Source organism: Hevea brasiliensis, chromosome 14 (assembly GCF_030052815.1).
Source record: "Hevea brasiliensis isolate MT/VB/25A 57/8 chromosome 14, ASM3005281v1, whole genome shotgun sequence".
Classification (NCBI taxonomy): Eukaryota; Viridiplantae; Streptophyta; class Magnoliopsida; order Malpighiales; family Euphorbiaceae; genus Hevea; species Hevea brasiliensis.
This window is the reverse complement of record NC_079506.1, coordinates 90,293,875-90,316,279: the sequence shown is the minus strand read 5'-3', so window position 1 is coordinate 90,316,279 and position 22,405 is coordinate 90,293,875. Positions and strand designations below refer to the sequence as shown.

Below are 22,405 nucleotides of genomic sequence, written 5' to 3'. Positions count from 1 at the left end.
AAGATGAAAGGGTTTATAAGAAAGCTATGGCACAACAATTTGAGAGACTTTCTCTCCAAACAGCTACTCATAATGAAGAATTGCAAACTATGAGAAGAGACTTGAATGAGTTGAAGGGTTTGAGAGTTGATGTGAATAGGATGATGGAATATATAATGGATAATGAGAGGGAGAACAAAAATGGGCAAGAGGAAGTAGGTTTGCATGTGGGAGATGGAGGTAGAGTTGGAAGGGGAATTCGAGTAGAACCTAGGATGGAGCAGCAAAAAGAGTTGAATTGGTATGATGATGAGTTTGAGGAAGCATTTGAGTATGGGAACTATCACTTTGATGGTAGGAGGTTTCGACCACCAAGGGGGAGAGGTGTTAGAGGTAGGAGAGGAGGAAAACAACTTAGATTTGATGACTATGGTGAGAGAGAGATACAACATGAGAGAGTTGATGCCAATGTGGGAAGCATAAAGATAAAAATACCTCCTTTTCATGGCAAGGAGGATGCTGAAGCCTATATTGAATGGAAGAGACAAATTGAAATGATTTTTGAGTGCCACAATTATAGTGAGGAGAAGAAAGTTAAGTTGGCAGCAGTTGAGTTTAAGGATTATGCATTGGTTTGGTGGGATCAATTACTTGCAAGGAGGAGAAGACATGGCTTTAGGGACTACTTGGGCCAAAATGAAGGAGATCTTGAGGGAAAGGTTTGTGCCGCCACACTATGGAAGAGAGTTGAAGTTGAGGTTGCAGCAACTTACCCAAGGAAGTAGGAGTGTGGAGGAGTATTACAAAGCCATGCAAATTGCCATGATTAGGGCTGAAGTAGAGGAGGATGAAGAGGCCACCATGGTTCGGTTCTTGAATGGGTTGAATCCCGACATTGCTTACATGGTTGACTTGCAAAATTGTAGAACGGTAGAGCAAATGATGCAAGTAGCCATCAAAACAGAAAAAGAGATAAAGAGGAAGCGGGCTGCCAAAAGTAAATGGAACACTCAATCATAATACAATTCGGCTCCAATGCACCATGGAAACTGAATTGGAGTGGAACACCTGAAGTAGAAAAAGATGTGCTGAAAGTGAAGAAGGAGGAGTGGAAAGGAAAAAGGAAGATGGAAGGAAAGGTAGAAGAGAAAAATAAGAAGGTGGAAAATAGTGCAAGGGATGTGAAATGCTTCAAGTGTTTGGGAAGGGGGCATTATTCCAATGAGTGTCCAAACAGGAGAGTGATGTTTATTAGAGAAGATGGAGAATGGGAGAGTGGTGAAGAAAAGGCCAAAGAGAGTGCTAATGATGATAGCGGTGATGAGTATCTTGATGAGGGAGAGCAAGCTCCCATGGATGGTAATGTCCTTGTCACTATGCGCACCTTGAGTGCACAAGTCAGTTTGGGTGATGGAGATGAGGTGCAAAGGGACAAGATTTTCCATACTAGATGTTTAGTAAATGAGAAACTATGTAGTATGATTGTGGATAGTGGTAGTTACTGCAATGTTGTTAGTAGCTTATTAGTTGAGAAATTGAGATTGCCTACCACTTTGCATCCAAAGCCATATGGTCTCCAATGGCTTAATGATTGTGGGAAATTGAGAGTTATCAAACAGGTTTTAGTGCCTTTTAGCATTGGAAAGTACCATAATGAGGTAGTTTGTGATGTGGTGCCTATGGTAGCTACCCATTTGTTGTTGGGTCGTCCATGGCAATTTGATAGAAGTGTGGTTCATGATGGGAAAAAGAACAAGTATATAGTTTTGAAAGATGGCCGAACCTTATATAGTTTTGAAAGATGGCCGAACCTACAACTTGCTTCTTATGTCACCATCTCAAGTGAATAAAGACCAAGTGAGGATCTTAAAATTAGTTGAGGAAAAGAAAGATTGGAGAGAAAATTTGAGAGAGGCCGAGCTTGATGAGAGGAAAAATGAGAGGAGAGTGAAAGCAAAAGAAGTAAAAGAAAAATAAAAGAGTGAGGGCTCGGGGCAAAAGGAGAGTAGAGAGAAGAAAATGAGTTTGTATGTGAGAGGAAAGAAGAGAGGGAAGCCTTATAAGGGGGGAGACCTCTTTATGTGCTTATGTACCAGGAGGTGAATTTATGTTTATCTGACATTGACCAAAACTTGCCTAGTGGTGCTGTTTCTTTGTTGCAGGAATTTGAGGATGTGTTTCCAGATGATCTTCCTTCGGGTTTGCCACCAATTTAGGGGATAGAACACCAAATTGACCTCATTCCGGGTGCTCCAATTCCAAACAGACCAGCATATAGGAGTAATCCTAAGGAGACAAAAGAACTACAAAGGCAAGTGGAGAAACTTTTGGCAAAGGGCTATATGCGTGAAAGTATGAGTCCATGTGCGGTTCTAGTGCTCCTTGTACCAAAGAAGGATGGGACATTCAGAATGTGTGTAGATTGCCGTGCTATCAACAAAATCATGGTAAAGTATCGACATCCCACTCCTCGATTAGATGATATGCTTGATGAGTTGTTTGGTGCATGTGTGTTTACAAAGATTAACTTGAAAAGCGATTACCATCAGATTAGAATGAAAGAGGGGGATGAATGGAAAACCGCATTCAAGACAAAATATGGGTTGTATGAGTAGATGGTTATGCCATTTGGGCTAACCAATGCACCTAGTACTTTCATGAGATTAATGAACCATGAGCTTAGACAATTCATTGACAAATTTGTGGTAGTTTATTTTGATGACATCTTGATCTATAGCAAAAACATGGATGAGCATTTGCATCATTTGAGATATGTGTTTGATGTGTTGAGATCTCAAAAATTGTATGCTAATATAAAGAAGTGTTCTTTTTTGCTTAGATAGAGTTGTCTTTCTTGATTATGTTGTGAGTATCAAAGGTGTGGAAGGAGATGAGCAAAAGGTCATAGTTATTAGGGATTGGCCAACTCCTAAAAATGCATTTGAGGTTAGGAGTTTTCATGGATTGGCTAGTTTCTATAGGAGATTTGTGCCTACTGCTCCTTTGAATGAACTTATGAAAAAGGATGTTGTGTTTGAATGGAAAAAGAAGCATGAAAATGCATTTACTGAATTGAAAGAAAAATTATGTACTGCACCATTGTTGAGCTTACCTGATTTTGATAAAATGTTTGAGATTGAATGTGATGCTAGTGGTGTAGGTATAAGTGAGTTCTAATGCAAGAGAAATGCCCTATTGCATATTTTAGTGAGAAATTGAATGGTGCTGCCTTGAATTACTGTACTTATGATAAAGAATTGTATGCACTTGTTAGGGCCTTGGAAACTTGGCAATATTATTTGTGGCCTAAAGAGTTTGTCATACATTCTGATCATGAATCATTGAAACATCTTAAGAGTCAAAATAAGTTGAGTAAAAGGCATGCTAAATGGATTGCTTTTGTTGATTCATTTCTATATGTGATTAAATATAAGCAAGGAAAGGAAAATGTTAATGCTGATGCACTTTCTAGGAGGTACTCACTTTTGTTTACACTTGATGTAAAGTTGCTTGGGTTTGAATTCATGAAAGATTTGTATGCTAATGATAATGACTTTGCTGGTTTGTATGATGCTTGTTAGAAAGGTGCATTTCTAAAAATATTATAGACATGATGGGTACTTGTTTAAAGAGACTAAACTTTGTGTGCCTAAGTGTTCTATACGTGACTTGCTTGTGTTGGAATCGCATAGTGGGGGTTTAATGGGCCACTTTGGCGTGGCAAAAACTTTGGACATCTTGCATGAACATTTCTTTTGGCCTAAGATGAGAAAAGATGTTGAAAATTTGTGTTTTAGTTGTGTGCAATGTAAAAAGGCCAAGTCTACATGGGTTGTATACACCATTGCCTATGCCTAAGGAACCTTGGACTGACATTTCCATGGATTTCATATTAGGGTTACCTAGGACACAAAGAAAACATGACAGCATATTTGTGGTTGTTGATAGATTTTCTAAGATGGCACATTTTATTCCATGCCATAAAACTGATGATGCCACTCATATTGCTGATTTATTCTTTCGGGAGGTTGCAAATTGCATGGCATACTGAGGACGATAGTTAGTGATAGAGATGTTAAGTTCCTAAGTCACTTTTGGAAAGTCTTGTGGGGTAAGTTAGGCACTAAACTTCTATTTTCTACTACTTGTCATCCACAGACTGATGGACAAACTAAGGTAGTAAATAGGACACTAATCACTCTATTGCGTGCTATGATTCAAAAGAACTTGAAATCTTGGGAAGATTGTTTGCCATTTGTTGAATTTGCTTATAATCGTGTTGTGCATTCTTCCACAGGATTTTCACCTTTTCAGCTTATATATGGATATAATCCACTCACACCACTAGACTTGCTACCATTGCCTATGGATCATATTGATAGTCTAGATGGTAAGAAAAAGACTGAATTGGTTAAGAAATTACATGAGCAAGCTAGGGTACACATTGAAAAGAAAAATGCACAATATGCTTCTCATGCTAACAAAGGCTGCAAGGTACTTTTTTTTTAGCCAGGTGACTTGGTGTGGGTACATTTCAGGAAGGAACGGTTTCCAAACCAACAGAAATCGAAATTGCATCCAAGATATGATGGTCCATTCAAGGTGTTAGAACAGATCAACAATAACGCCTACAAAATTGAATTGCCAGGTGAGTATGACGTTAGTGCTACATTCAATATTTCTGATCTTTCTCCTTTTATTGATGCAGGTCCGAATTCGAGGACGAATTCTTTTCAAGAAGGAGGGAATGATGAGGAGATGCCACCACTAAAGCCAATTCCATTATTCAAGGGTCCAATTACGAGAGGAAGGGCAAGGGAGTTGCAAAGCTTGATTAGTAAACTTTAGAGCTGCCAAGAGGAATAGATTGGGCTTGGGCTTGGGCCTTTGGAGGATAAATGGATCAGCTTTACACAATTGGACCTTGGAGCTTAACCTCTAGAATATTCTATTTTTGTTTCTTTATGCCATGTGGCAGATTAGTTATTTGTAACTCATATAAATATTCGTCTTCTACATCAAATGGGGGATAGCTAATATCAAATATTGAGAGAGCATTGATTTTCGACCATCGCCGTCAATTATGAGAGTTCTATGATTTCTTCCTTGTTTCTTGAATAGAACTTAGACTTAAGCAAATTGACCACTTGCTTATTTTATCTTTATAATCAAGGTGCTCTAGCCTAATTACTATTGTGTCTTGATTGGTTATCAATTCTGCCTTATTTGTTGTTAAAAGATCTAATTCCATCTTTAGATGTTATGTCTCTAATCTGAATATTGGGGGTGTTCATCACAATTTCCCTACATGACATCATCTTCATCCACATCATCAAGGGCGGCCCCAGAGTCACCATGGATTCAGGTAACAACAACAGTTCAACCTCACTTGGTCTCTGCATCTGATTCGGGTACGAACACCTCCATCCCATCCTACTTTATCTCCTTCTTATCCGAATATCACCTTGACTCCACCTCAATCTCCTCAAGCTGGCTATTCACATTCAAAGAACACACCCACTTCCACTATATCACCTCAAATTCTATCCAGAATACCTCAACATTCACCAAATCCAATACCAACTCAAACACCTGGTTTACCACTCATTGTGGACTTCACCAAATACACATCAGCCAACAACACTAGTGAACCCAAAACCCAAAGTCCACAAGAACTTGAGCCCATAAACCCAAATGAACATGAGACCTCAAGCCCATTAATTCCCAAAATAAATGTCTCTAATCCGCCACCTAAACCACGCACCCATTCCATGGAGTTACGACCCAATCCACCCAAAAAACAATTTTACTTGTCCCAGGTAAAAACTAATTATCTATTGGAGGAACCTAAAACACCTTTGCAAGCAAACAAACATGTAGAATGGCGTGAAGCTATGCAAAGAGAGCTGGATGCATTGGCACAGAATCACACATGGAGCTTGGTCCCTCGATCCCCACACAAAAATAAAATTGGAAATAAATGGATCTTCAGGATCAAACCCCATGCCGATGGTAGTATTGAGTGATATAAGGCTCGATTGGTTGCAAAAGGGTACACTCAGCAATCGGGCATTGATTATCAAGAAACATTCTCCCCTGTTGTCAAATTCAACACTGTATGCATAGTTCTTTCCATCGCCACAGTTCATCAGTGGCCAATTCATCAGCTCGACATTTCCAATGCCTTTCTACATGGCCATGTTGACACTGAATTATATATGGAGCAACCTCATGGCTATGCAGATGTCACAAAACTGAATCATGTATGTAAACTGCACCGTTCTCTCTATGGACTAAAACAAGCTCCACGAGCATGGTTTCAACCTCTCTCAGAATTTTTAGAAGGCCTCAGATTTGTCGCTTCTAAAGCCGATACATCACTGTTCATTCTACTCTCAGGTGCACTCACATTTTACATACTTGTTTATGTCGATGACATCGTTGTTACATGTTCAGATAAAAACAAGCTACAGTGGTTTCTCAACAAAATCAAAGACATGTTTCCAATCCATGATCTTGGCTCATTACATTACTTTCTGGGTATTTAAGTCAAGAAAATTGGTGATGATCTTCTTCTTACTCAAAGTAAATATGTTGTGGATTTGTTAAAAGAGACAAAAATGCAAGATTCCAAGCCATGCGTTACTCCCATGGCTGCTTCTCCTCCACTTAGCAAAACACAGGGTATACCATTGCCTAACCTGGAGTAGTATCGGCAAATTGTGGGAGCTTTACAATACATGACTTTGACTCATCCTGACATAGCTTTCAGCGTCAACAAACTGGCCCAATTTCTTCACTGTACAACTGATGTGCACTGGCAAGCAGCCAAACGGCTCCTGCTTTATATAAATGGCACACCTCATGTGGGTTTGCACATCACCAAGCAATCTACCATGCAACTTCAGTGCGGATAGTGATTGGGTAGGCTGCCCTGATGATCAACGCTCTACCAATGGGTACTTAATTTATTTGGGGCGCAATTTAATATCATGGACATCAAAGAAGCAACCCACTATCTCTAGATCCTCTACTGAAAGTGAGTACAAGTCAATTACCAATACCACGGCTGAGGTTCTATGGGTCACCTATTTGCTGCGTGAATTTGGCTGTCCACCTATGGGTTCTGCGCATATGTGGTGTGATAACATAGGAGCAATTTATCTTAGCTCTAATCTAGTGTTTCATGCTTAAACTAAACATATTGAACTAGATTATCATTTTGTTCGTGAGCAAGTCAAGCTTGGCATAATACAAATCAAGTTTATTCGAAGTGGTGATTAGATTACCGACATCATGACCAAACCATTAGCACGGCATCTGTTTCAGCAACATTTTGACAAGCTAAGCCAGTGTGGAAGCTACGTCTTCGTTCCACACTGGCTTAGCTTGAGGGGGGGGGGGGGGTGTTAGATATATTCAAATGCCATATTATGTGGATCTTATACTTAGTCTTATACTTGTAATTAATCTCTCTTGTTGTACACTATGAATATGTTAATTATTCATTAATAAAAAGTAAGGCAATTATTCCTTCCAATCTCAAATTCTCACAGTCAAGATATCTCTAATGTTTCAACTTGCCGATAGAAAATGGCACCTCTTCGACATTAGAACCTTTCAATTTTCGAGTGCACAAGCTTTTCAACTTCCAACACCCATCAAACACAATACCATTCATGTATAAACTACGTAGCTTCTTAGAACCACCTTTTGGAAATGCCAGTGAAGTTATTGCATTTTGACAATCCACATATAAACGACGAGCGAAAGATAAATCATCACTAGTTGAACAATTTTTCAAAGTCAATGTTTCATACTTTGAAAGCGATAATGCAAGATCATGCACAAGATCATGCATTTTGCACTTTCCAGTATTCCCATATTCATCCCTCATCACATCTTGGAAAAATGAATTTTGAAGTAAGGCATTAAAATACTTGTTGCCCTCATCTTCACTAGATGGCACAACAAAACCTTCAACCATCCAAAGCCAAATTAATTCTTCCTTTTCAAACTCGAAATCTTTCGAAAACATTGAACAGTATGCAAAACATTGCTTCAAATTTGAAGGCAAGTGATCACAACTCAATTTTAGTTTAGACTCAACATTTTCCTTCTTATATGATGCATTCAAAACATTATTATTTTGAATTGACAACCATGCTTTCTCATCCCTTCTAAAACCCATCGTCCCACCTAAAACTTTTGTAGCTAATGGCACCCCTCTACATTTTTTTGCAATCTCCTTTCCAATGCCTTCTAAGTTTGAGGGGATTGATGTTGCTTCACTTCCAAATGTCCTTTCCTTCATAATGGACCAACATTCATCATCAGACAACAAATTTACCGTATGCCTATGATTAGTAGAAGTCTCCACTATTGATGCCACTTCCTCGCTACGAGTCGTGACAACAACAACATTGCCATTGTTTTTGCTAATACTTTCCAAACGAGTCTTAAAATCATCCCACCTATTTTATACCTCATTCCTCCCATTCCAAGAGTCATCAAGAACAAGTAGAAACTTTCTCCCCTCCAACTGCTTTTCAAGCTCTTTAAGTATTGCACCCATGTTGGTCACTCCACCCGCATTTACATTGAAAGTTTGCAACATTTCTCCCAAAATTTTTTGTTCATTAAAGTTATCAGAAACACAAACCCATATTTTGTTGTCAAAAAGATTTTACCATTGTTTCTTTCTTACAAAGATCAGAGAGGAGTGAGTTGAAATAAACTTTAAACAGCAGAATGTTATGGATCGCGGAAGCGTGTAAACAGAAAAGAAACAAAGTAAACATTCAAAACACTAATATTTACGTGGTTCACCCTCTTATTATAAAAAAACCACACCCACACAAAATAAAGAATATAAAATTTAACGTGGTTCGGCGTAAGCCTACTCCACCAAATACATTCACTATCAACAAAAAATAATTACAACCACTAATTACTTTTCTCACCCTTAAAATCACTCAAATAAAACTCACGGAATTCAACACACCTCTCCACTTTATGGGCTCTCTGCAATACATTCCATATAATGGCCAACCAACTATTCATATATATAGGCCACTAAAATCTAGTCCTTTTAGGACTCTAATTATTAAACTTTATAATTTAAATTCTACTAAACTTCCTAAACTAATTATACTTCCTAAATTAATTATACTTCCTAATTCCAATTGGACTTGGACTCAGACTCTAACAATCTCCACCTCTAAGTCAAATGGAATTAGCCTTCACAATTTCTGCAAAAGTCAATTTTCTCTTAGATACTTCCTTGCACTCTTGATTGTTGATGTTGCCTCTTGCTTTCACTTGCATTCTTCCAATCAATGTGCTTCATCCCAATTTATAGAGATTCTTTGTACTAATCTTCTCACCCTTCATGATCACAAGAGCACATCGGTTAACTCTCATGACTCCACAATGAATTGAACACCTATAACCCAAAGAATCCAATTTACCCAAGAAAATTAAGTTCCTTTCAAATTTATGAATATATCTCACTTCATCAAACACTTTTACTTGATCACTATGCAGCTTGATTTTCACTCTTCCAATACCTTCAACTTCTATCTTGTTCCCATTGGCTAACTTCACTTTTTCTCCTTTCTTTTCTTCAATCACATCAAACCACTCATTGTTTGAGCAAATATGGAATGGGCAAGCAGAATTCATTAACCACTCATCTTGTAATTGATTTTTTACCTTTTCCTTATCATCATCCACATTCAAACATTCACTATAAATATCATCATCCATTGCAATTGCAACAGTTTCTTCTTTTGTCTTTTCCTCAACTCCTTTTGAATTATTTAAATTCTATAAGATCTTCATTCATCTTCATACAATGGTATTGAATGTGGCCCTTCTCATGACAATAGTAACATTCTCTATCTTCATGGTCTACTCGTGGTTTTGAACTCGATCTACTATTCCTTCTCCAATTATTTCCACGTGAATTGCTTCTACCACAATTAAAACTAGTAACAAAAGCTCCACCCTCATTGCTACTACCTGTCTTTTTGAACTTCTCATTATCCAAGATAACTGCGGTAACCTCTTCCACCTTCAAAATCTCTTTCCCAACTGTTAGAGCTGTTACCAAGTTTTTATAAGAGTATGGGAGAGAGGTTAAAAGCAAGAGGCTTTATTTTCTTCATCAACCTTTACACCAATACTAGCTAATTGGGTAATTAATTTGTTAAAAATATTAAGATGATCCCTCACATCAGTACTTTAATCTATTTTGAGTTGGTATAACTCCTTCAAGTACAAATGATTTGTGAGTGATTTTGACATGTATAGACTCTCCAATTTCTTCCATAAAAACAACAGGCGAGGTCTTCTCCAAGATATTGTACTTCACGTCTGGGGCTAACGTCAATCTAATCGTACTCACAGTCATTTGTTGAAGCTCCTCCCAACCATTATCTTTCATGGTCGCTGGTTTCTTCTCGTTCAATGCTTTAATTAATCCTTGTTGTACAAGGACATCTTTCACGGTGCTTTGCCATAAACTTAAATTATTTTTTCCATCGAACGACTCCACCTCAAATTTTGTGCACGCCATCTTTGACATCTCGAACCAGGCTCTGATACTACTTGTTGTAAAAAAACCACACCTACACAAAATAAAGAAAACAAAATTTAATGTGGTTCGGCGTAAGCCTATTCCACCAAACAAATTCACTATTAAGGAAAAATAATTACAACCACTAATTATTTTTCTCACCCTCAAAATTACTCAAATAAAACTCACTGAATTCAACACATCTTACCACTTTATGGGCTCTCTGCAATACCTTCCATGTAATAGCCAACTAACTATTCATATATATAAGACACTAAAATCTAATCTTTTTATGACTCTAATTATTAAATTTCATAATTTAAATTTTACTAAACTTCCTAAACTAATTATACTTCCTAAATTAATTATACTTATTAATTCTAATTGGACTTGAACTCTAAAACAAAAGAAGATGATAATAGTGTTAAGGATGATTTAATCCACTTTCGTCCAAGCTTGGAAGCACAGTGTTGGTGGACCCAATGAAGTCAATTTTTCATTTTTGAAACTACGATAATTAAAAACAATTATCAGTAATTTAACATTGTAATAAAAAAAAAATTGTCACAAAAAATAATATACTTATCATTTTCCGCGAATGGAAGCTGAGATTCCATATTATTTCTCCGTCGACAGGTCCTCAAAATTCTTTAGAGCCCATCTGTACTCAAAATCGTGGTGGGCATGATCTTTTCTAGAAGGAATGTTTTTCAAAATTGATAATTAATCTACTGACAATGTTTTCTTAATTTAATGGTGCTGCAAAATTCAATTGTTACGAACTTCAAATACCATTTTAATATAATTGAATTGTATCATCTCAATTGCGCATACTTAGCAATGCTCAATATAAAAATTCATTTTATAATTCCATATGAATATGAACTTTAAGCTGAATGACAAATTAACAGTAATCATGATATTGATTACTCCCTTTACTTTAAGCAAAGTGAAAGCATATATATGCTTTTCCAAAGTAGTAGTTACCCTTTAAAATGAGAAAGCATATAATATTTTACCAAGACACATAGCAGACTAATGCCACTCGTGCGCTATCAGTAAGTCCACTTCCATCTTCTAATGGTTCATATTGCAAAGCAAGCACAGTTGTTCCTTCTGTCAGTCTTCAGCTCAAAGCTCCAATTGTACAAGCAAAATTATCCACTATTACAATTTTTAAGAGATAAAAATATGATATCCAAATTTACTTTATATTTAAAAGCGACCAAGCTATGTTAAATATGAACCCTATTTTCCCAGTATCCTAACCCGCAATTTATTCTATAGTTAATGAGCAACATATGTGGAAGATTAACATGAGAAATGCTCATATTCTTTACAATAATATTGAATACTTAATTTGGGAGAATTAATTGACCTGAGTTGATTCTAATTAGTCTTTAGATTTGTGAGATGAGTTTTTATTGTAGTAAATTTTTTTTTCCTTTCATCTTATTCATGAATATATACCGTATGATTAAATCATGTTAACTTTTTTATATTGTGTAATTGCATAATTATATATACACCTTAAATTTATGCGCATAGCAGTAACAAAAATGGGGTAGGAAAAAAAAAATAGAATTTTCAACATGATGAAGGTAAGGAATCTGCTTTTCCTTATCAACTTGTCTGCATAAATAAGGAGACATAAGCAAGTGGTTTATTGAAGGCAGTGTCAATATGAATTTTTTTTTTTAAACTTTAAGCTAAATGTCAAAACAACAGTAATCATGATATTGAGCATGCTTTTCCAACGTAGCAGTTGGACCCATTAAAAAGAGAAAGCACATAATAATTTACCATGACTTTTATCAAGATACATTGCAGACTAATGAATGTGGACAACTGAAACGAGCTTTTTTGAATCCAATGGCTATCAAGATACATAGCAGACTGCAATAGGAAGTTATGCACTGTCAATAAGTTCTGTTCCATCTTCTAATGGTTCTGATTGCAAAGCAAGGACAGTTGGTCCTTCTGTCTGTTTCAGCTCAAAGCTCCAATTGTACAAGCAAAAATATCACAAATGTATTTGCTATTACTGATTGAACTCGAAATTTTATTACCAGACACAGTCCAGAGCTAATTACTGGCCATAATCTCCAAGACTTCATGATGGCAAAGAGTCCTGATGAAAGCAAAAGAAACAGCGCTTCTGATTATTGATCTGATCCCTGTTAATGTCCAGCATCAGGATATTTTTGGTTTTGCTAGCTATGTCTAATGAATACAGAAAACTCCAGAGGATATCATCTGTGCACCCAAAATTATCTTGCATTTTCTTAAGCAAATGTTAAGATCATCAGACTCATTCTAAATAACAGAAACTTAAAATAGATCCACTAGCGGTCCTATAAACATATAAATTTAGGACTCTAGTGACATATAATACCTCAAAATGTTTTATAGTAGAGGACTGCCTTCCAACATTTTCTCATCCTGAGGTTCCAAAAACAAGTTGGTGCAACCTTCTTGAAAGAAATCACCATAAACGTGAGCAACCACGACTAAAATATCCTGATTTCAAAACTAGAGCTGTTAAATCAAACTTATTACTAGTTATCATTGGTCTAAGGAAAGGCCTTAGTAGTATAATATCAAGAGCTTCTAATCTTCCAGAAGGGACAAATCCTTGTTTTGTTTGATGAAAAAGTACTGCAGATGTAACTCGCATCTTGCAATCTCCTAACAAACCCCTTAGATGAAGTCATTTTTTCTTTTTCTATTTTTAGTTTCATAAATAAATCTCCCTCAGAAAGCAAATATCATCTTACAGTTGTTCTTCTTTTTAAAATTTCTGTTTCATTTGTATGACGTTGATGATCTTGAAATGTATTCAATTTCTAATGAGTCAAAACCAAGGTCCAACAAAGGAAAGGGAATTACAGATATGATAAAAGATAGTGCTAAAAGGTTTTTCTTGGTTCTTGAAATTTAATTCAGTCCTGGAAGTTGTAGCACAAAACATCACTTTGGGCCAAAACATCAGAACTGACTTATATATTAAAATTTCAACAATGGTTTGATTGATTTAATATTTAACAAAGAAAAAAAAAGGATGAGAAGCAAACGAGGGTTGAGGTTTCTCAATTTCAGAATTACGTCTGATGATAAATAATCTGGCCCTTCTGAAGATGACAGTCATTTCTTCAAGTAAAAAAAAAAAAAAATCAATTCGAGGATACCGCATGCCATGATATGAGGATATTAGGCCATTGAGTCTATTGATCTCTGTTTCCTTTGTTCTTGTTCCTGACCGAATCTGTGAAGCAGGCCACCAATCTTGTTTCACTGTTTCCTTCTCAGGAGTGTCCATGAAGAAGGGAAACTGGTCAGGTTCAGATTCAGTTGTCACTTGCTAAACATACCTGAATTTGTTGGGCCTCAGGTCTCACATTTGTCACAGGCCGAAGTTCAATTACCCTGGCCTGTTCCATTGTCACTTTAAACATGAATGGCCTATTGGACCTTAGGTCTCACACAAACTAAAGTCTAATTACCTTACTTAGGATCAATTTTAGCTGTTGGGGGCAGTTTCTAGAGGACCCAAAAACAAAGTGTTTCACTGTCTCATTTCATTTCATTTCATTTCATTTCCTTGTTCTTTCTTACAGTCTGTGAAACGGAGTTCAGTCTCAATGTAGCACGAAAGAAATCTACTGCAATATGTAATTTACAACTCATACCAATATGCAGGAAGTAAAAAAGTTAAACAAGCCACAGTTGTCTGGTCAATTATGTTTACTATTGCAGCTTGAACTCAGTATTGCTCTTCCATCTAATGGCTTCCAATTGCAAAGTGAGGCTTCTTGGTTCTCTAGTCGATTTTAGCGGAAGGATGTTGGCACCGTGATGAGAACTTGAGACTCAAAGCTCGAGTTGGTGATGCAAACTTATCTCTATTTCTGTTTAGTCTTATTGCTTTAACTCAAAATTTAGCAGTCATAATCCCAGAAGGAGCTAACAAAAGGCTAAATTTTTTGTCTATCAGTGGGACAAAGTTGAGACATGCTGAAAGCAGAACAACAAACAGTTCATCTGTGACCATTGTAATTAGAGTTTACTAATGACCGAAATTCAAATATCTTTTGGAAATAAAATAGAATGTCTCACTTACCTTTCTTCTCAGTTGAATGATTTTTTTTCTTTTCCAATTGGCATGAATAAAAGCAGAAATTTGCAGAGAAAATAATGCAGCTGTGCGTCTGGCATAATCTTGCATCTCGCAGTCTCTAATAAATAGTAATATTATCAGAATTGAGCCACATGCAAGAATTTTAAATTATCCCCATTAGTAATCCTAATATCCTTGAATGAATGCAGTCATTTTGATTTCTTTTCTTATATTAGTTTGGTATCCAGTTATGTAAATTACCTCGTGAAGTACTATATGGAAGACTATCTCCCAACATTCCCTTCATGAAGTTCCATAGCTACCTTGCAAAGGAAATCACCAAAATATTGAGTGGAAATGAAGCAAGCAAATTTAATGCTGAACCAATAAACATGAAGTGATTTGTCAAGGGAGATGGTTTAATGGAGTGCAAAAGCAATTTGGATATAAAGATACCAGTCCACAATATCTTCAAGCGCGCATGAAACTTTAAGACAATTTTACAAGCCCTAAGAGTTGGAAACAGATCTGCAACTTCTACACACAAGTCTGCAACAGTATCTTCTGCACCTACAGCACTTAAAAAAATATTCATGAAACAAAGTTATTCGAAATGCTAGAAAGTAGAAAACCAACATGAGGCTAATTCAAGACTTGCCAACTAACAAATACATCAAAAATATTCAAAATTAATTCTGCATTAAACATTAACATTGAAGTACAAAGCCCATATAGCTTCATTCTTAATCTTATTCAGCGATTCATTTATATTCTTAACTTCGTGGGCCATTTTGACATGAAATGCAAACCTTTTAACAAAACGAATGGCTTTGGAGAATGAAAAAAAGTTGCTTACCTCTGTTCCTGATTGGTCTAGCATCTCAACCATTTGTCGAATATCGTCGTTCTTTAACTTATTTAACACGGCTTCACCCTCATAAGCTACATCTTTGAGCTTCTTCAGCCAAAGCCTCACAGGTTCTCTCCTGTGTTGTTGTTCGTCTGCATCTTGAAGCACAGCACGAATCATGGTGAGAGAATCTTGAAGGCCCTTCGAGTCGTCATTGAGATTCCAAGCAAGGATGATTTGATATATGATGAGTGAAAGCACCCAGGACAGAGTTGCATCCACCAGGAGACTGAATATCTTGGGAGCCATGGCCCCTTTTCTGGCAAAGATGAGAGGAGTGAGTCGAAAAGTGTTACATAGGATTTACTATATGGAGGAGTGAGTCTATAAATAAGCACCGCAAGTCATGGAGAGGTAGACAGAATATACTCTCATCATTAATTTTGATAGAATTTACTTAAGAGTTCAGATGATGAACGAACATATTATAGCCGTTGTGCATAAAATTTTCCGTTTGGCAGGCACTGTTTACAGCTTCTTTCAAAGGACCAAACTGCACTGAAATATCAACTTTATTTCCCCTAGAGGTTTAATTTCACCGCGTACTTATTTTGGATGTTCAATTGAGTTTATTTTCAAATTTCTATTCAAATTAATCTAAAAATTTTAATTTAAACTCAATTTAATGCAAAAAATAAGAAATTGAACCTCTTAATTTTTGAACTAAATCAAAAAATTGAACTTCTTAATTTTTAATCTAGACCAACAAATCAAAAAGTTTAGAGCAAAAAGTTTAATTTTTGAGTTAAATTGAACTTAGATTAAAATTTATTGGCCAATTAGGATAAAAAGTTAAAAAGTGTTAAATTAAACACGTCCAACAAAATAGGTGAAATCGAGCATTAAGCCTTTTTAATGATTATTATTAGATAGAGGAATTGGATATTAGATCAGATTAAGTGCTATGCTTTCTTTCATTGAAGTAAACCAAGGCAGCTCTAGCTCTAGTTAGTCTCTACTAACGAGAGGGAGACCCCATAAGTCCTTTTACGTGCGTGGAAGATCAGCTTAATAACTAAAATAGCCAAATTCTTAGAAGGAAATGTTCAAATTCATTACGAAAAAGAATTTTCAGTCAATGAATCAACGTAAATTTAAAAGAAATTATAAATAGTTGAAAAGTATTGACTCATTATGTTAGAGTTAAAAGTCATATATTAATTAGTGGCAATAATAAAGTTAATGAGTTTTATTTAATATATATATATATATGAGAACAAAAACTTATCCTCTTAAAGTCACATATTGATCATTAGTAATAATAAGATTAATAAATTTTTATTTAATATATATATATATAGATTAATTATTATTTTTGATAAAAATGTACATTTTTTACGATTATAATTTATAAATATAGATAAAAATTATTTTCATTTAAACTTTTTTATGTTTTTTTTATCAGAACTTTTATATGTTAAGTAGTAAGAAATTAAAGTGTCACATATTAATTAATTAGTGGCAATAATAAGACTAATAAATTTATTTAATATATACATATTAATTATAATTAATATTAAAATATAAATATTTATCATTACTATTATTATTATTAATTATAAAAATGTATTTTTTTAATTAAAATTCATAAATATAAATATATATTAATTTCATTTAAATTTTTATGTCAAGCATTAATAAACTAAAATGTCATATATTAATAAGTGGCATTAATAAGGCTAATGAATTATATATATGTGTGTCATTTCACCATAATTAAAATATATATATATATATATATAAAGCTGAGCTTATTCTCCTAAAAAGTCATATATTGATTAGTTGTAATCCTAAGACTAAAATATAATATATACATATTAATTATTGTTAATGATAAAAATGAACAAAAATGTTAAGTATTAAAAAACTAAAAATTCACATGTTAAATAGTGACAATAATAAAATGTGAGTAAAATTGAAAAATAGGAAAAAAAAAATATAATAGAGTATCACTTATCACATTTAAATAAATTTATTTTTGAGGGTCAACTTTATTATATTTATATAAATGTTATCGATTTAAATAATTAAACTATACGGATGAAGATTTGAAGGCCATGGTCTCATTTGTCTTAGTTCAATATATGTAAATGAAATAAATAAATTTTAATATTGTTCTTTGTGAGCTTATGGCTATTGTTGCATATTGAGACATAAGCAAGTGGCTGATGTGAAGGTACCCAATACCATGTGGAGATGTAAGTTTTTCATAATTAAGCATGACACTGAAACACAACGGCACTAGCATTTTCAACACAGTGGAAACACAACGGCAGACTAAAAGATCTGCTTTTCTTTGTAAGATCCTCACTGTTACCCCACAATGGAGAGACACAACAAGTGGTTGATGTGAGGTTTCTATCAGAGATGGACCAAAGTTGTATGAAAATTCACTTCATAACTCCACATCAATGAAGTTTAAGCTCAATGACAAAATAACGATTTAATTTCATTCATTGTTCTTCAAATTTAAAATTATTTCATAATTATCCTTTAAATTTAATTTGTATTATAAAAATACTTAAAAACTTCAGTTTCATACTACGTAAAATTCCTCTAGCCAAATTTTGTTGAGTATTCCAGTTAGAAAGACACGTATATATAGAACAAATACAATAAAAAATATTTTTTCCATATGGAGAGAAAATCTTTTTAATTGTGGTTAAAACATTAATGATAATGTTTTCATTACATATATATATATTTTTTTTTTCTTTTTTTTTTTTTTTTCGTTGGATAGATCAAATTGTGAATTATTTTTTATTATGTCTGATTCACCTAGATATATTCAGATCAGCTTCTGGCGAAGTACCTAATGAAATCTAGTTAGTATGAAGGAAACAATATATGGTTTGGATATCTTGAAGGCATGCATGTAAACATCAGAATGGGGAGGGTAGTTTGTGAAGTTTACAATCAATATGATCTGAAGTTTATCGGTGGTACAAATGGGTGATAATTTGATGAGTTCTAAAGGGCCAATGTTAATGATTGGTCTCAAATATTGGCAGTATGTATTGATTGTGAAAAAATAGGTAAAATTTCATAGTTGATTAACCTATCGAAATGGACAAATAACAAATGATTGAGAATAAGAAAATCAAAAAAAAGCGTTTTTCCTTTTTCAAAAAACCAAAAGAAAAAATAGTTTATTGTTTCTTTAAAATAAATATTAAAAAAAAAAAAAAGGAAGGGAAACTGTTCAGATGATGTTGGCATATTGAGACATAAGCAAGTGGTTGATGCGAAGGTACCCACTACCATATGGAGACGTAAGTTTTTCTACCAGAGGATTGAAAAAATGAAAACTTAAATTTAATACTTATTAAGTGAATGATATGCTTTTAATTATTGACTTAATCAGACTAATCACTACCATTTCTAATATATAGTTTGTATATCCTGAAGGCATGCATATAAACATCAGGTAGTTTGTGAAGTTTACAATCAATTTGATCTGAAGTTTATCGGTGGTACAAATGGGTGATAATTTGATGAGTTGTAAAAGGGTAATGTTAATAATTGGCCTCAGTTATTGGTAGTATGTATTGATTGTGAAAAAATAGGTAAAATTTTATGGTTGATTTAACTATCGAAAATAACAAATGATTGAGAATAAGAAAATCAAGACACGCGTTTTTAGATTTTCAAAAACCAAAAGTAAAAACAGTTTATTGTTTCTTTAAAATTAAAAAAAAAAAAAAAAGGAAGGGGAACTGTTCGGCACAATGTAGCACAAAAGAAATCTACTGCAATATGTAATTTACAACTCATACCAATATGCAGGAAGTAACAAAGTTAAACAAGCAACAGTTGTCTAGTCAATTATGTTTACTTTTGCAGCTTGAACTCAGTATTTCTCTCCCATCTAATGGCTTCCAATTGCAAAGTGAGGCTTCTTGGTTCTCTAGTCAATTTTAGCGGAAGGATGTTGGCAACGTGACGAGAACTTGAGACTCAATGCTTGAGTTGGTGATATAAACTTATCTCTATTTCTGTTTAGTCTTATGGCTTGAACTCAAAATTTAGCTGTCATAATCCCGTAAGGAGCTAGCAAAAGCCCAAATTTTTTGTCTTTCAGTTGGGACAAAGTTGAGACATGCTGAAAGAACAACAACAAACAGTTCATTTGTGACCATTGTAATTATAGTTTACTAATGACTGAAATTCAAATATCTTTTAGAAATAAAATAGAATGTCTCACTTACCTTTCTACTCAGTTGAATGATATTTTTCTCCCCCAGTTGGCTCGAATAAAAGCAGAAATTTGCAGAGAAAATGATGCAGCTGTGCATCTGGCATAATCTTGCATCTGGCAGTCTCTAATAAATAGTAAGATTATCAGAATTGATCATACAAGAATTTTAAATTATCCCCATTAATAATCCTAATCTCCTTGAAGGAAAGCAGTCATTTTAATTTCTTTTATTATATTAGTTTGGTATCCAGTTATATAAATTACCTCATGAAGCACTATATGGAGGACTATCTCCCAACATTCTCTTCATGAAGTTCCATAGCTACCTTGCGAAGGAAATCACCAAAAAAGTGAGTTTAAATGAAGCAAGCAAATTTAGTGCTGAAACAATAAACATGAAGTGATTTTTCAAGTGAGATGGTTTAAGTGAGTGCAAGAGCAATTTGGATATAATAATAGCAGTCCACAGTATCTTCAAGTGTGCATGAAACTTTAAGACAATTTTACAAGTCCGAAGAATTGAAAACAGATCTGCAACAGTATCTTCTGCAAACAAGTCTGCAACAGTATCTTCTGCAACTACAGCACTAACAAAATATTCATGAAACAACCTTATTAAAAATGCCAGAAAGTAGGAAACTAACATATGGCTAATTCAAGACTTGCCAACTAACAAATACATAAAAAATATTCAAAATTAATTCTGCATTAAACATTAACGTTGAAGTACAAAGCCCATATAGCTTCATTCTTAATCTTATTCAGCGATTCATTTATATTCTTAACTTCGTGGGCCATTTTGACGTGAAATGCAAACCTTTTAACAAAACGAATGGCTTTGGAGAATGAAAAAAAGTTGCTTACCTCTGTTCCTGATTGGTCTAGCATCTCAACCCTTTGTCGAATATCGTCGATCCGCAACTTATTTAACACGGCTTCACCCTCATAAGCTACATCTCTGAGCTTCTTCAGCCAAAGCCTCACAGGTTCTCTCCTGGTTTGTCGTAAGTCTGCATCTCGAAGCACAGCATGAATCATGGTGAGGGAATCTTGAAGGCATTTAGAGTCATCATTGAGATTCCAAGCAAGGATGATTTCATATATGATAAGTGAAAACACCGAGGACAGAGTTGCATCCACCATGAAGCTGAATATCATGTGAGCCATGGCCTCTTTTCTGGCAAAGATGAGAGGAGTGAGTCGAAAAGTAGGATTCTATAAATAAGCACCGTATATCATGGAGAGGTAGACAGAATATACTCTGATAACCGTCATGCATAAAATTTTCCGTTTGGGAAGGCACTGTTTACAGCTTATTTCAAAGGACCAAACAGTGTTGAAATATCAACTTTATTCCATTTTTTTTCTAAAGGTTTAATTTCACCGTATACTTGTTTGGGATGTTCAATTGAATTCATTTTCAAATTCCTATTCAAATTAATTTAAAAGATTTAATTTAAACTCAATTTAATTCAAAAAATAAGAAATTGAGCTTATTAATTTTTAACTAAATTAAAAAAATTAAACTTTTTAATCTAAATCAACAAATCAAAAAGTTTAGCACAAAAAGTTTATATTAGAGTTAAAAAGTCCTATATTAATTAATGGTAATGTTAAGACTAATGAGTTATATATATATATATATATATATATATATATATATATATATATATATATATATATATATATATATATGAGCCGAGCTTATTTTCCTAAAAAGTCCCATATTGATTAGTAAAAATATTAAAAGTCTGTTTGGTAATACTATTTAAATTACTGATAAGAAAATTACTCTTTTAAATATATTAATTTAAAAATATTAAAAAATAATATAAAATTAAATTTAATAAATTTTAATTATAAAAATATTAAAATTATAAAATAATTTTTTTAATAATATTTAAAATTATATTTTTATTCAGAAAAAATAATTTAAACCTTCAATCTCAATACCAAACAGATATTAAAATTAATATTTAATATGTACATATTAATTATTGTTAATAAAAAAAGGAATAAAAATATTTGGTATTAAGGAATTAAAAAATCACATATTAAATAATGATAATAATAAAATATGAGTAAAATTAATAAATATATAAAAAAATATAATAAAATATTACTTATCAACTTTAAATAAATTTATTTTTGAAGATTAATTTTATTATATTTATATACATATTATCGATTTAAATAATTAAACTAAATGTCCGTTTTTTAGTAAAACGTAAATTATACGGATGAAGATTTGAAATCCATGGTCTTATTTGTCTCAGTTCAATATATGTAAATGAAAAAACTAAATAAATAAATTTTAATATTGTTATTTATGAGCTTATAGCTATAGTGGCATATTGAGAAATAAGCAAGCGGTTGATGTGACGGTGCCCAGTACCATATGGACACGTAAGTTTTTTACAATTAAGCATGACATTGAAATCCACCTGGCACTAACATTTTTTTTATGAGACAATTAAAGCAATAAATACTTAAATCTAATATTTATTAAATAAATAATATAAGGCACTATGATTTTTAATATAGTGGAAACACAACGGAAAACTAAAAGTTACCATTGAGAGGTTGATGTGATAGTACAAACAAGTGGTTGATGGGAAGTTA

At 33.9% G+C, this 22,405-nt stretch overlaps 2 protein-coding genes across 20 annotated transcripts; one reads left to right on the top strand and one right to left on the bottom strand.

Moving 5' to 3' along the window:
- The first annotated feature begins 789 nt into the window (after positions 1-789).
- On the top strand, positions 790-4,827 carry LOC110655165 (uncharacterized). The gene is made up of 8 exons (XM_058134756.1): positions 790-976; positions 1,057-1,735; positions 2,246-2,487; positions 2,819-3,139; positions 3,235-3,540; positions 4,277-4,389; positions 4,489-4,627; positions 4,688-4,827. The coding sequence occupies exons 1-8, from the start codon at positions 790-792 to the stop codon at positions 4,825-4,827; spliced, it is 2,127 nt and encodes a 708-aa protein (XP_057990739.1).
- A 9,375-nt stretch (positions 4,828-14,202) lies between these two features.
- LOC110651185 (disease resistance protein RGA2-like) lies at positions 14,203-21,051 on the bottom strand. 19 transcript variants are annotated; one of them, XR_009143147.1, is made up of 7 exons: positions 20,648-21,043; positions 20,048-20,109; positions 19,794-19,907; positions 15,532-15,844; positions 15,132-15,245; positions 14,937-14,998; positions 14,203-14,793 (listed from the first exon to the last, which is right to left on the bottom strand). XR_009143147.1 is itself a non-coding variant. In XM_058133853.1 (7 exons), the coding sequence occupies exons 4-7, from the start codon at positions 15,832-15,834 to the stop codon at positions 14,549-14,551; spliced, it is 498 nt and encodes a 165-aa protein (XP_057989836.1). In that variant the 5' UTR covers positions 15,835-15,844; positions 19,794-19,907; positions 20,048-20,109; positions 20,648-21,044; the 3' UTR covers positions 14,203-14,548. The 19 variants fall into 19 exon arrangements, 11 of the variants coding, with proteins under 11 accessions (XP_057989836.1, XP_057989833.1, XP_057989828.1 ...); XR_009143149.1 differs by having other exon boundaries at positions 14,937-14,994; XR_009143148.1 differs by lacking the exon at positions 15,132-15,245 and having other exon boundaries at positions 14,203-14,599; positions 14,679-14,793; positions 20,648-21,038.
- Positions 21,052-22,405: the final 1,354 nt, after the last annotated feature.